A 14194-nucleotide genomic window follows, 5' to 3' on the forward strand; every position below is an offset into this window, starting at 1 on the left:
TCCCTGTGTGTTCTCCAGACCCTCGAGGGGGGACTCACTCCAGACCCTCGAGGGGGGACTCACTCTTTCAGGCCTGCCCTTGCAGAGCTCCTGCTGGTGGGACAGGTTAGTTGAATCCTGCCCACTGGGTTGTATTCAACTTAGTCCTATTCATAGGATCATCAATTTCAGAGTTTACTAAGTAAGTCCTGTCTCATGAGTTTTCTCAGAGTAGGAAAATTTACTAGAAAATGGGTTGTATTTAAGGATGGTGTTTGGTACTGCACTAGGCAACTAACATTTTTAATTGATCTTATAAACTTTGCCCACTTTGATTTTTAGATTATTATTATTCCAAAATTCTAAACTCAGTGAAAATAGTATGTAACAAACTATCTTCTGTGCAGGAAATATTCAGACAATCAATTCAAGGTTAGTAGAGGATACATCACTGAAACAATCTAAATTAGCAAGATTATACAGATTTTTTTGTAAAATAGCTTACAGTAATTCAAAATTGAGATCACAAGGATTGCCAATTGTGAAAGTGAGCATGCAACTTTCTTGATTAGAAAATGTTAAGCATTTTTATTTATCAGAAACAGCATATTCATTTAGTATCATAAATATAGCCATGTCAAGACAGTTTAAAACAAAAACTGAAGTTACTTTCATCTAACTAATGGGTATTGTTTCAGCCCTTTGTCACTCAAGTCCCATCTATGTGTTCTGTCATAGAAGTTAAGCAGATGTTACTCTCTGTTCAACCTTAGGTTTAGTACGTTATATTTAGCCATGAATTTTAGATTAGAAGCTAATTTATGCAATACTGGCATTGTAGTTAAGCAGCAGGCATTTCCAGATGAGACATGTATGTTTGATAAAGGTGTAAGATTGAAGTTTGTTTTCAGCATCTTCCTTTGCCATTTTGATTCTGCTCAATTACAGCTCAATTTTGCCCTGCTAAGGAAGCTAAAATGCAATTTATGCTGTCAGTGAAGATAAACAGTCCTCAAACTAGCTTCCTGTTTTCATTAAGGGAGAAAGAATGAGTGAACTGAATAAGTGAACCAGGGAGCCTAGCAGTATGAGATAGAAACTACTTTCACAAGATCAGATTCTGCTTTGTAATCAGGTTAGGATCTGCCTAATTCACTGTTACCTTCTATCCAAAATACCTTGGGAAAAGCCCATTGCTTACACTATTTTCTTGGTATCCCAGATAGAACTCAAACAAAATGGCAATTTGAATACAAGGTGGCCTCATTTAAGATAATTGTGCCTGCGGTGGTATGTCATAAGAGTATTCTGCTAAGCAAGGCAACTTGATTTTACAAGTTAACAGATCAAACTCCAACAGTTGTACAAATACCATTACAGAATCAGATCGACAAGCAGCTTCCTTAAAGATACCTTTGCAAGTCATAACACCCCAGAAAGCCTGAAGCACCAAATTAAATGTCACACTTAAGCTTGATGCCCGCAGGCTAGTGGTAGACACAAGTATTTTTAGCCAATACCCTTGCACAGTATTTGTGTACAACACTAAGGTATCTGTAATCTGCTTTTAACATGCACTTGATTAACAGAAGCAAATAGCATTACAGCAAAGTTAGAAATACACATTTTATTTCATGTGCCCATAAAAAGACCCACTTTTCAGATCACAGGATGTTATTACATACAGAAATTGTGCACTAGTCTAATGTAGCAGCTTTTACAGATTTTACTAGAAGATCAAGATCCTCGCTGCGTTAGCCCTAGAAAAGGTTTTCAATCAACTAAATCCTTACATTTGTCAATAACACCAAAGAAATCCCTTAAAATAACGTAAACAAAATTCTTCCTATCATGTTCTTTGCAATTCTAATCCAGTCTTTCAGGACTCACACTCCTTCGAGGGCTTCCTGATGGCGAACGACTAAAAATAAAAAGGGGGAAAAACGAAGTCACTAGGTTACTCAATGTTAAAATTAGGAAAAAATGGAAATTAATGGATTAGTGTTCTTAAAAGGGGATCCATGCTGCCTGCACATTAGTAATTTTAATCCTAGCACCTATTTGGATGCTGCTTTAGAAGAGGATGTTAGTTGGAATTGAAGGCTACAAGCTCTTAATGTTAAATATTGAAGCAAACTTAAAAGTTTGCATGCACCCCCATTCCCACAGAAGTATTACCAAGCTCTCTTGCAGTGTTCAAGAAGCATACTTACCCTGAGTTAATGGAGAATGGATATAAATGGCTCATATCAAAACTGAAAAAGCAAGACTGAATATTAAATCAAGTAAAAATGCTTTTAAACACATATACTCACGAGGAACTAAAAATTCTGACACAGTCTACTATTATTAAGTAACAGCTCGCTGCTGTTCAATGTCTAGATTGTCCTGCCAATTTCCTGAAGGTTTCTGTCACAACTATAAACCTTCTCCATTTAACCTTTGAGCCATTTACATTTATTGTCCATTAACATAGCCAGGTAATATGCTCCATTATTATTAATATGCTGTATTATTATTAAACACCCTTTTTGAGAATGGTTCTGGACTTTGGTTAAATCTTAAATTTGCTTAAGAGCAAATTTTTATTACACTTTAAGTGCCCTGCCACAGTTCCTCAGACCCTTTTCCCAACAGAAGATGCCAGTTTTTGTGCTTTTTTACCCTATTTCATGGGTATCTCCCATTATTTCACTTTTTTAAAAAATAACCTAAAAGCTATTATAAAGAACTATAAACAAATCACAGCTCTGTAGGAATTTTAACATTTAGTAACATTATTTTAATGTTTTAAATGTGGAACTGTGAATCCAGGATATACAACACTGTTATAAACTTTATTTCGATTGTTATCTGCGTAAAATGCAATATGTCTCCTTCAGAGGCTCAGCTTACCTTCTCTTTAAAGATGGTGATCTTGATTTGGAACGGCTGTTAAAACAGCATTAATTACATTACATTAGCAAACACTAGACTGATCCAGTATCTACAGCCAGGGAGGGAAACCAGTGGACCTACAGATGTTACTGGAATACAACTCCCATCATCCCTGACTACTGCCTTTGCTGACTGAGGCTGATGGGAGTTGGAGGCCAACAATAGCTGGAGGGCCACAGGTTAACTACCCCTGATCTATAGCCATGATTTATCTGTTTTAAAATAAAAGCATGAAAGAAGCTGGTAACATCTTGCAACTGGTTATTTTGATGCTGAATACTTGAGAACCACAAAGATTGCTTCTAAACTACTTAAATGCATAGAGTAGGCTAAATGAACTCACATTCATAGTATAAGCCTGTGTGTACAGTAGACAATTTGATGCTTTCAATTAAAACATTGCAAGAGGCATTTGGAAGTGATTACCATTTAGAAAAATGCCCATTTCACAAAATTTAGCTAATTACTAGTTACTATTTTACAAAGCATCGATGTTTACCTGCTTCTGGGTCGTGAAACGGACCTGGATCTGGATCTTGACCTTGACCGAGACCTAGGTTTTAAAGAGAAGGTACTCAATTCCAAGCTCTTAACACATCTATGCAGGTGAATGGAAGCTGTCATGAAACAAGTTTGTAGAGATGCAGTCACAGCAATATACAAAGTTCATTAATTCTATTCATTCTGGAGGAAACTTAGAACATATGATGCCCAGATGTGCTTTTCTTTAGAGATATATGTTTGATTCGATCAAGGATTTTATTGTTGCATTTATTTATGGTTTTTTAAAATATTGCCTACAATTCCTTTTTCTTTTGTAAGCTGCTTTGAATATGGGGTAAAAGTACTATGATACTAATGAAAATTAAATTGACTCCATGAACATTAAGCTTATTAGCAAAATTACCTTGATCTTTTTAAAGAACCTGAACGGGATCTGCGTGGCGAGACAGATCTGGATCTCCGAGGGGAGAGTGATCTTGATCTCCGAGCAGAGACAGACCTAGATCTAAAAGAAAGGTGGTTGTTACAAATATGCCATTCTGATTCTTAAACTAAAGCACCTTGTTCCAATTTTGATGCTCACCTCCGGCCACGACTTCGGCTACGTGAGCGAGAATATCTCCTTCCTCTGGACCTTGAATGAGATCGAGACCGTGACCTAGGTTTTAGGTTAGATAAGAGAAGTATTAGACCACAAGTTCAACAGTTAACATGTGAGCCTTTGCCGAAGCCCAAATATCTGATAATTAAAAATTAGTGTCTTGTACGTTGAAAAAAATCAGGGCCTATGTCTTGAGTATTTTTACTACCTAAAAAAGATGTTAAACTGAATAACATTTTAGCATTACAATCAAAATATAAAACACTGTAATGTGTATTTAAAATAAACCTTGCAAGTTTGCAGGTCGACCCTCTTTGGCCCAAGGTCTAGCAGATCTAGACGATCTAGAAGTATCTATAGCCGGTCGCTGCATCTAGGTGTTCTCTTCAATCTAACGACGATCAAACTGACAGCCAAATGAGCCAGGTGAGGCTTGATTGACGCAAGAAGATTTTTCTAGGTGGGAATGTGGTCAATCTGGTGTTCCTCTTTTTAAACCGGAGGGGGCCCCAATTGAAAGCCAAATTTACTGTTACGGCGATCACCGTCTCAATTTTTCTGCCCTTTAAAGAATAAGGTGAAGCTAGGTGTAGATGGCTCGAGGGGATCTGGCCTCTTATGCTGATCACCTCAAGGTCTAGGAGGATCTTAATTGTCGGATTTGCAAGGCGCCTCAGCATGAAATCTTAAGGCTCGTGACATTCTGAATCAAGGCGACTGACTCAAACGAAGAAACCTGAAAGGTTTTGACCAGGTTGATTATTAACATATTAACATAGTAACACAAAATATAAACAATTGTAACATACCCACATAAATTATAACATTTACTTTTAAAATGGTGTATCATTACCTTCTTTGCTAATAAAAACTATGATTAACTTCTGAAAACAAATCTCCTTATATCTACACATACCTGCTTCTTCTCCGACGACTGTAGCGATGACAGTCATAAGCATAATGACCTTTCTCACCACACTCATAACATCTATCATTGGGATCAAATGGCCGGCGTGCTGGGGGTCTATCATAGCGAGACCGGCGTGGCATACCGGTTGATAACTCCACTCTAACCCTAGAGCCACAGATCACTCTGCAACAGAAACACATATTTAATAATCCAACTATGGACTCGGAATTCAGTTTTTATTCCAGTGTAGATAACCAGTTAGCACTTGCACGTACTTTCCATCTAGCCCACGAACTGCATCTTCAGCATCTCTTGGGTCTTCAAACTCAACAAACGCAAATCCTGGAGGATTTCGCGCAATCCATACTGTGCGTAATGGTCCGTAGTAGCTGAAAGCTCTCTCAAGTTCACCTTTACCAGCACCAGTTCCTAGATTACCAACATATACTTTGGTTTCTACACACAAAAGAAAAAAGATTTTTTTTAGAAAGTTCCAAGAAAATATACGTCCTTAATAAGCTTAAGCCAATTTCTTTTTTTAAAAAAAGAATTTTTATTGAATTTTCCATTATACAAATCTTAAGCCAATTTCACTGCTATCTGAGTATTCATGTTCACTTCACTTGCCAAACTGCACTCCCACTGAACCGCAAAAGCAAGACTGCAACCATCATAAACGCAAGTTTCCGGCATCCATGCCGGCAGCTTGGGGGGGGTGGCACGTCAAAGCGACAGCAAGGAGGAAAATAATACTATTATACCGACACCCTGTATCACGCACAAGATTTCTCCTAGTTTTTCTGTCCATCTAATTGGGTGTTATAGTCGAGATACTCAAAGCAATTAACAATCATAATAACCTGCATAAGAAGCGCACTTCCCATACTTCGGGGCACAAAAGTTTAAGCAGGCGCGTGGTCAAGGAGAAAGGAGAACACGCCAGAAGTTGGTGAGGCCGCCACTCCCTTTATTAGAGGCTCCTGGAAAGCGCGCCAACCGGCAGGCAGCCGGCAGAGGAAGCGCAAACGGCGGCAACTGCCCTCCGGCGCCGCTTCTCCGCCCTCGCGGCTTCCTCCCTCCGCCGACGGCTCAGCCAAACGCGCCGCCGCCCTCGCGGCTTCTTCCCTCGGCCAGCCCGCCCACCTCCTCTTCCTCGCTGCCGAAGGCGAGCGGAGCAACCCTGGGCGCCGCCATCTTTGGCGCCGCCTCCATTTTGCCCGCGCAGCGTCAGTAGCGCCGAAGGGAGGGAAAACAAACCCCGCCAGCTCCGGCCACAAGCCCCGTCTGCCGTTACCCCGAGGGGAGTCCCCTCCTCACACCAAGCCAGCGGCGCACTTCCAACGTCCGAAACGCCGCAGCGCCGAACCCGGGGGTCGCTTTCTCCTCAGCGCAGCCGGCGACCATGCCTGTGCAAAATGGCGGCGGCTGTGGCGGCACTTTGCCGCTTAACGGGCTGCTTCGCCGCCGCCGCCGACACGGAATGCGGCCTGGATTTACACCGCGGATTTAGCTAAGCGGGGCCTCGAAAAGAGGCAAAGAGAGGCGTCGCTGCGGTCTCTTCTCCACCCGCTTCTCCCCGCTCGCGCCACTCACCTCCACCATAACGGCCATACCGCGACATCTTCGCCCGAACGGGGGGGAAAGCCCAACCGTCTCCACGCGCATGCGGGCTCGCGGGGCCTTATATAGGACGTGCCGTTGGCGCGCATGCGCGTAACAATGGCCAGGCCGCCGCGGGCCGGCAAGGCGGGAAGAAAGTCAGCTTTTGGTTTCCGTAGCAACGCCAGGCTGGAAGGAGGGAGGGAGGGAGCGGAGGCTGAGACAGCCTCCATTTTGGGAACGGGGTTATTGCCCGAGCGTGTAATTTGCCCGTTTGAAAACACGTGCCGTTTTCTCGGGTATATTATTAATTATTATTATTATTATTATTATTATTATTATTATTAAGCGCCCCACCGTACGCCGCTCAGCAACATTTCACTCAGATTTTCTACGGTGGCTTCCCGGGGTGGAAGCGGATTTTCATATATTTGCGCGTTCGGGAAGTTTGGTCCGCACTGAATTTTTTTAGGGGGTTGCTCAAGGAGGAGTGAAGGGTTTGGGAAAATTGGTGCTCGTGAAAAGGCAATGGTCGCTGAGAAGCTCCTTGCAACCAATGAAAGGGATCGCTTGTTCCCTCAAATCCACGTGTCTTGAGTCCATTTGCGCCCCCTATATTCTGCTACAGTAAATCAATACAGTATTTCTATGTTGTCCATTGGGAAACCGATGGCTGTTAACCTTTTAAAAGGTGGTTTATTTTTTACACTCCGCCCAAGGACCTCCAGCCAACAGCGAATAAGAACGTGAGAGCCTTCTGAATAAAATGAACAATAACAGAACATCGGTCAGTTTTCATCACTCCAGGCATCACACCAGATTAAAGAGCTTCTTGTAAAATAATGGCATACGTTTAGCGTTAAATGCGAGCGTGCATTCGTGGACCTTGAGGGCAATTCCTCAGCTTCCTCTAAACTGCACTTCATTCTCTGAGGAGGAAAGAGATTCCTCGTAACACTAGTATGTAAAAGGCAGCACGTGAATGGTGCACTCCGACGTCGGTTTTCTCACGTTCAACAGAGCTGACTCGAGAGTCATGCTCTATTTCTATGCATGTTCATACAGAGGCTAAGCCGAGTAAGTGCAATTGAACCAAGGGCTTCCCAAACTCTAGTCTCTAGCTATTTTTGGACTACGGTTCCCATCATCCCTGACCACTGGTCCTGCTAGCTAGGGATGATGGGAGTTGTAGTTAAAAAAAACAGCTAGCGAGCAGAGTTTGGGAAACCCAGGTTAAGTCTATATAGGATTGAAACCTGACCCATTGTTTTGGGGCTACTTCATGCAATGCAAACTGGCTAGATTGGTTCGTAAATCGCTCTGAGTTTCCTTGGGTAAGATAAAGCGACTAACAAATGTAATATAAAAATACTATCTTTGGAACGGAAAGCACAACGCACGCTAGGGAAAACCCTACTATTCTACAGTAACATAAAGGAACAAACACCCTCCTTGCTTTAAAATATTGTAACCCCCATCCTGGAACTATTACAAAAGCTTTTTTAAAACGTGCCTTTAAAAAAGTCCCTTGAAGCTGCAATTCTAGGCATACTCGCTGGATTCAGGGCGACTTGATTTGAACAAAATTATTTTGCATTCGCACTCTGGAAAACTAATCTTAACACTTACCCACTAAACTTTACAGGAGTTGCCTCTGATTAGTCATCTCTTAGGATTTGCCCTCTGAATCGGCTTTTAATTTTCTTTTTAACCTTAGGCAAAGAGAGGCGGAGTAAGCTAAATAGGGTAAATTATCATTTGCTGCCGGACTGCTTAAACTTCCGAGCTCTGCCAGCTGAGCGCGGTTATTCTTAGGGTGTGAGATGGGAGTGAATACGCCATGAATGAAGGGGTTGCCCGTAAGCAGCTGTTTCCGGATATTGCTTTTTTGCAGAGGAGGAACTTGAAACTACAACCCGATGCATTCTGGGCCCAAGCAATGACGACGGGAGCGAAACGCTGCATGCGTTTGGCCTGAATCCCTCGCCTTCTTTACCGGCTGGATTACAGGGAAACTCGCATTTCATCTTTAGCGGTGAGTGCGATGTAAAAATGTTGTTGATCCGGCTCCGTGCCTCTTTTATGGGCATAAAGGCAGAGAAGAAGCAAGAACTGTGTGGATGAACGGGGGCGCTTTAGATTCCAAATAAACTTCTGCGCTGGGAGTGCAGACCCTTTCCAAAACATGCCCTCGCTCCGGGTTGAATAACACTTTATTATTTGCACAGTAAGATTATTTTTTTGGAGAAACATGCCCTGATCTCGAGTATAAAAAGAGTGGGTGGAAGATATGTTTAGCTGTGATACTTGGTGCCCTTATTGCATTTCTTGAGTCTCTAAAGTCAATTGCGTTAGACTGTAAACCTTATTTTTTAAAATCTGCGTCCTACTTTTGGCTGTTTAACATTCTATGGCCTTATAAATGTTATTTGTGGGAAGGAAGTTATTGGTTTTCGGTTATTTTGTGTTCTCATTTTTTATGTTGTGAACAGCCCCTATGATCTTTGGAGGAAGAGCAGTATACAAAATTAATAAATGAGAAATAAATAATATAAACAAATCTAGGATTGTGCTGTTGTTCCTAACTTCTAGATACGAGCGGGATATCTAGACAATGTTTTAACAGACAGCTTTATCAACCTTTGCTGATCCGTGTGTTTTTTGTTTTCTCATTTGGTTCAGCAAATAGGAAATATGACTGAGTGGCAGAGGAAGACACCTTTGGAATGGCTGACTTATGTGAATAAAGAAATTGAAGTTCTGGCTGCTGAGAAACAGAATTATAAAGGATGGGTTTTAACAGTTGATCCAGTGTCTGCCAAGTAAGCAGGAGTTCAGTATGCATGGAAGTGTGATACCCAGAGAGAGATGTATTAAAATTTATTTTATTTTCAAAACCATGAATCAGAACAAGAATTGGGAGGGGAAGGGGGAAGCACAACCATTAGTAGAAAAACAAATCTGTAAAATATCTGTAAATTTTACTTTCTACTCAGCATGCGGTTAGCCTGTTGTTGCTGCTGCTATGACAAATGTCTGATGTTGTCTGGCTTCACACTTCAGAATTTCTATTCACACCAACAACTAGAAATTTGCCCTACAATTTATTCTTTTCACTGATATTCTCATAAATAGGACAACTGAACAAGTAGAAGGGGAAAAGAGGAAAATATTTGAGACAGCATCGGATGAGTTTTCTACACTGGTAAAATTGAGACAGTATGATCAGGTCACTGACCATCAGTGTTAAGGTTTAGCAGTGGTATTCCACATTGCCTAAGAATGTGGGCCTTTGATTTTTGTTTTAGTTCTTATGTATGCACTTTTTTGTATGTTTGTTAACAAATCATTAACTTTTTTGAAAAGATGTGGGAAGCAACTCACTCCATATGCCTTCTTTCATAATAGTTCTAGTTAATATTAGCCATTTTAAAATGGAGCATGGTCTAAAAATGTGGGTGAGGTTAAAAGATTTGGGATTGGTTTATAAAACCAAATGCATCTGCAATAGATTGGTTTTAAGTACAGTACTTGCCACTTCACTTTCATGAGATACTTCATTAGCTTGAGTTTTTGTATATACCACAGAAGGGTAAAAGTTTAGCAACTATTACTGTGATGCGCCAACTGAAACCTCTGTTCTTCCAAAATGAAATGATTTTAGTATTTCTGCATCCCATACTTACCTTTTGATTTTCAGTGGCTAAATACATGGATGCTATTGAACTAAACACTACTGAGTTGGGAGGGTGTTACTTTGAGGGAATGCATTTCTTTGTATAGATTTGTATTTTAGTGCTTGAAAAATGTGTAACAGTGGGAAAAAGTGTTATGAACAATGCTTATTGTACAGTAGGCACTGGCTAGCTACAGTGGCTGAAATATTTTTAAGGATTATGTATGTAGGTGAACTGACCCTAGTAACATTTTCAGACAATAAGACTGCTGGTTGATATAGCTAATGTTGGCATAACAACTTGCACTCTTAGTTTTTGTTGGTGTGATGTAATGGGATCAGCCTGGGATGCTATTGCAATTCCACACATTTGTATTTTTTCACTGTGGTGGCGGAAGGCTGCTGCATCCTGACCTGAATGCTTCATGGTGCAGGTGCTTGTGGGACTGAGACGTTGGGGCTTGTGTGTTTTGATGAGATAAAGTTGAGTATAAATTTGATAGCATTTAGCATGTGAGATTTCTGTAGGTCTTTCCACCAAGTTGCAAAACTTTATGTGAACTCCTTTTCTTGACAGCATTCTTCTGGCAAATCCTCTTGAGAACGGAAAAGTGTCTGTTTCAGGCATCTTGGGGCATGCAGTGCAAGAGGTGAAGATATTGTCCGAAGCATCTGATGCTATGAAAGAGAAACTTGCCCACCTATTCATGCCTGGAGAAAGCCAAACTTACAGTCAAGAGGAGCTGGAGGACAAGAAAAGCAGCTTGAAGAACTGGTTGGAGAAAAACCATATTCCTGTAAGGGAGCAAGGAGAGTCACAAACAACACTCTGTGTTGCAGGGGTGTTGACTATTGACCCACCGTATGGACCAGAGGATTGCAATAGTTCCAATGAAATAATTTTGTCTCGAGTTCAAGGATTGATACAAAGTTATCTTGGCCTTCAGCAATGACAGAGTTGAAGAATTGGGATGAAGTTACCTACTTGCAAAACCTATGCTTCCACAATCTGATGCCTTCTACATGGACTACAAAACTCATATTGCCTGGGGATTGATGTGAGTTGTAGTCCAAATATTTAGAGGGCTTCTAGTTATATCGGCAGGCTGATCTATAAAATACCGTTGAATTTCCCCTCAATTTAGGCATTTTGTGTTCCTACATGCTATCAGAAAGTCACAGTCAAAATAGAATGGTTTTTCTGGATTTGTTTTGTGAAGAAATGGCAAACGTAACAAATATGCACTATATATATTTTTTATATGAAAATAAGCATTGACATTAGTTTTTATGTCTTCCTTTTGGGATCCTGTGAATGCTCCTTTATATTCAATTACTATCAGTCATGAAGAGTCATATATGAAAGCATCACATTCTTACCACTCAGTACTGGTATTAAATTAGGAATACCTCTATGAACTACAGTTCATAATATACAAGCAGAATAATTACAATAGCTGAGGAAATGCATCATATGTAGCTTGTACTTTCACCAATTCAAAACCCCTAAAATTGCTACTTTCATCTTTGTCCTTATCTGAAAATCTTTGTATTCACTGGAAAGTGATGTGTTTTAAGTCTTTATGAGAAGTGATATGGTGACAGGTTGCTGCAGTATACGCAGCCAGGCAAGTAATCTTCTACACTGAAGGCTATTGCTTATGTTACAGGGTGTCAGGGAAGATCTACTACACAAACCTCTATAGCAGAATTTCCTCCTGATAAGACACTCATGGGGCCATTCAACTGATCCTGTTACACAGATGCAAGTGGATTTACTTGAGTTAATATCCACATCAAAACCTCGTGGTTTGTGAGACCCTCCCCAGAGCCCAGAGGATGTTAGTGAGGACAGAGAAAGCCCTGAAGAGACCAAAGACATAGCAGGCTTTGTTTAAGCTGCTCAGCCTCCCCACTTAACAGCTGATGTGTGGGGTATCGCAGCAACAGGAGCTTCTTTCCCGTGCATCCTCCAGCCTCCTGCCAGCCGCAGAGCTTCAATTATAGTTGTGGATATTTTTGGATACAGTATTTTTGGTATGGATTGAAGAGAGTGCAACAGAGGGTGTTTAAAAGGTGTTCCCCACTACGCAATTTCAGTTATGCACGCAGGGGACTGGAACATAAGCCCTGCACAAGTGGGAAGTTACATGTACATAATTTCTTGCAAAAAAGAAACATCAAACTAGATTACAAATCCAATGAACAAGTTCCTGTTTATTTATAGAGCTTGTTGATCACCATTACCTCCAACCAATGAGCACCTCAGGTGACATACATAAAGTTACTATAAAGAGTTTTATTTTTATTTTTAACCACCAGCAGGCTCGTTTCTATTGCCATAGCAATTGTGCATTCTCCACTCCTGCCCCAATGTTGGTTTGCTGTTTTTAAAAATCCTTAAATGCACCTTTTGGGAGCTTCTGTTCAAGTCCCATTAATTTCTGCAGGATTGTGCTCCTTGTTTATAAGAAGTTGCTAGGCTGATGAGAGTCCACAAGTCATAATGAACCGTACTGAAAGAAGCCTCTTTTGTACTTGCATTCCTCAACCATTTCTTCTGACCTGTGAAAGATCTGGTTTCAGGAGCCAGCGGGGCGCAGAACTAGGATGTAACAACATTATCTTCATGTCTTGCTTTTGCAAAAACTTGGCACACCTCAAACTTACTGCTTTCATAAGTGCTGTCTTGTCAAGGAAGCTAAGTTGACTTCAGGCAATGTAAAAGAGTAATGAACTTTCTTTTCTAGACTAACCCTTTGAGAAGGAGCAAGACAACTTACACAGCCTTAGGCAAGCTGTAATTTGAGCCTTGTGTGCTTACACACACACACACACACACACACACCAGCTCATATAGAACCTGGTTCATTTTTATACTAAAGACCATTTATCTTTCATTTAAATTTTTGGCAACCGACATTGATTAATTGATCAGATTAGGACAGATTTTAGGGAAAGCTTACAGGGGAATCCACTTTAGAATTTAGGAAAATACAAACAGTTGCTATAGTAAACATTAAGTCCTGCCTTAAGGAGAAGAGGCAAGTCAATAGACCATCATTTTGTAGCAAAAAGAGTTCATCCTTAATTGGACAAAAACAGTAACAAGAAAAACACATTAGAATTGAATGTTTTTGGATCTCTCTTGAGTTTTCATTGGTATAAATAACAATACTGTAGTCTCTCACTCTGTACTTCACAGATTGCTCCTGGAAAGGAAACACTTGTGTTTCCCTTAAAATATGCCAACTTTTCCATGATTTGGGTGGAAAAAACCCACCACCTTGTTTCTCCAGCCCCATTAACTCCATTAGGGCTACTCCAAATATAGTGGTTTCTTGGATTGCCACTTTGCCTTTAGCCTTCCAGGCATCCGTGTTGCTTCCATCTCTATTGCCATTGTTCTGCTGATATGTCTTTATACCAAATGCTCCGTGCTATTGTGTGGTCACAAGTTTAACAATCATGCTAATGATACGAGACCCTCGAGGGCAGGTACAAAGATCTATGCTGGGGTTTTTTACTTTATCCTGGAGTAGCTGGTCAAGCTCACAGCGAAGTTCTTTCACTAGTTCGGCTACCTGAAAAACACAAATATTCTTATGAGTTAAGCTGCTTAGGGGTAGTCCAGGCCAGATCACAAGCCCCCATCATCTCTGACTATTAGGCCATGCTGACTGGGAGTTGCGAGTCCGGCAAAACCTGAGGTTCCTCACACTACATTAGAAGTTACTTCTGAAGCCCCTGGTCCTCCCTCTGATATTGCATGAAAGACCTGCTGTACTTTTTATGCTTAACATTTGTACTCGCATAAAAGAGGCTCAGGATGCGGGTAGTGCTGTGGGTTAAACCTAGGGCTAGGGCTTGCCGATCAGATGGTCGGTGGTTCAGATCCCCGCGACGGGGTGAGCTCTTGTTGCTCGGTCCCTGCTCCTGCCAACCTAGCAGTTTGAAAGCACAACAAAGTGCAAGTAGATAAATAGGG

At 41.1% G+C, this 14194-nt stretch overlaps 3 protein-coding genes and 1 long non-coding RNA gene across 10 annotated transcripts in view; 2 read left to right on the forward strand and 2 right to left on the reverse strand.

Annotated features, from left to right (window-relative positions):
• Positions 1–45: 45 nt before the first annotated feature.
• Positions 46–1598, forward strand: LOC309365977. The gene is made up of 2 exons (XR_014166341.1): positions 46–1266; positions 1300–1598. It is a non-coding gene; the product is annotated as an uncharacterized lncRNA (long non-coding RNA).
• Positions 1592–6784, reverse strand: SRSF7 (serine and arginine rich splicing factor 7). Of its 6 annotated transcripts, XM_081904417.1 has the most exons (9): positions 6525–6652; positions 5207–5387; positions 4938–5114; positions 4004–4078; positions 3824–3925; positions 3416–3469; positions 2875–2910; positions 2193–2234; positions 1592–1900 (listed from the first exon to the last, which is right to left on the reverse strand). In XM_081904417.1, the coding sequence occupies exons 1-9, from the start codon at positions 6550–6552 to the stop codon at positions 1846–1848; spliced, it is 750 nt and encodes a 249-aa protein (XP_081760543.1). In that variant the 5' UTR covers positions 6553–6652; the 3' UTR covers positions 1592–1845. The 6 variants fall into 6 exon arrangements, with proteins under 6 accessions (XP_081760543.1, XP_081760542.1, XP_081760545.1 ...); XM_081904416.1 differs by lacking the exon at positions 5207–5387 and having other exon boundaries at positions 6525–6784; XM_081904419.1 differs by lacking the exon at positions 2193–2234.
• Positions 6785–6883: 99 nt separating this feature from the next.
• GEMIN6 (gem nuclear organelle associated protein 6) lies at positions 6884–11501 on the forward strand. The gene is made up of 4 exons (XM_081904519.1): positions 6884–7170; positions 8430–8564; positions 9206–9352; positions 10784–11501. Exons 3-4 carry the CDS (start codon positions 9225–9227, stop codon positions 11157–11159), a joined length of 504 nt encoding a protein of 167 aa, XP_081760645.1. The 5' UTR covers positions 6884–7170; positions 8430–8564; positions 9206–9224; the 3' UTR covers positions 11160–11501.
• An 895-nt stretch (positions 11502–12396) lies between these two features.
• Positions 12397–14194, reverse strand: part of DHX57 (DExH-box helicase 57) — a 34618-nt gene continuing 32820 nt past the window's right edge. For both annotated transcript variants that reach the window (XM_081903716.1, XM_081903717.1), the window contains exon 24: positions 12397–13790. In XM_081903716.1, the coding sequence (XP_081759842.1) occupies positions 13647–13790 (144 nt within the window). In that variant the 3' untranslated portion in view covers positions 12397–13646. The remainder of the gene's footprint in view (positions 13791–14194) is intronic.

This window comes from Podarcis melisellensis (genome assembly GCF_964234715.1).
Source record: "Podarcis melisellensis genome assembly, chromosome: 3".
In the NCBI taxonomy this organism is placed as follows: domain Eukaryota; kingdom Metazoa; phylum Chordata; class Lepidosauria; order Squamata; family Lacertidae; genus Podarcis; species Podarcis melisellensis.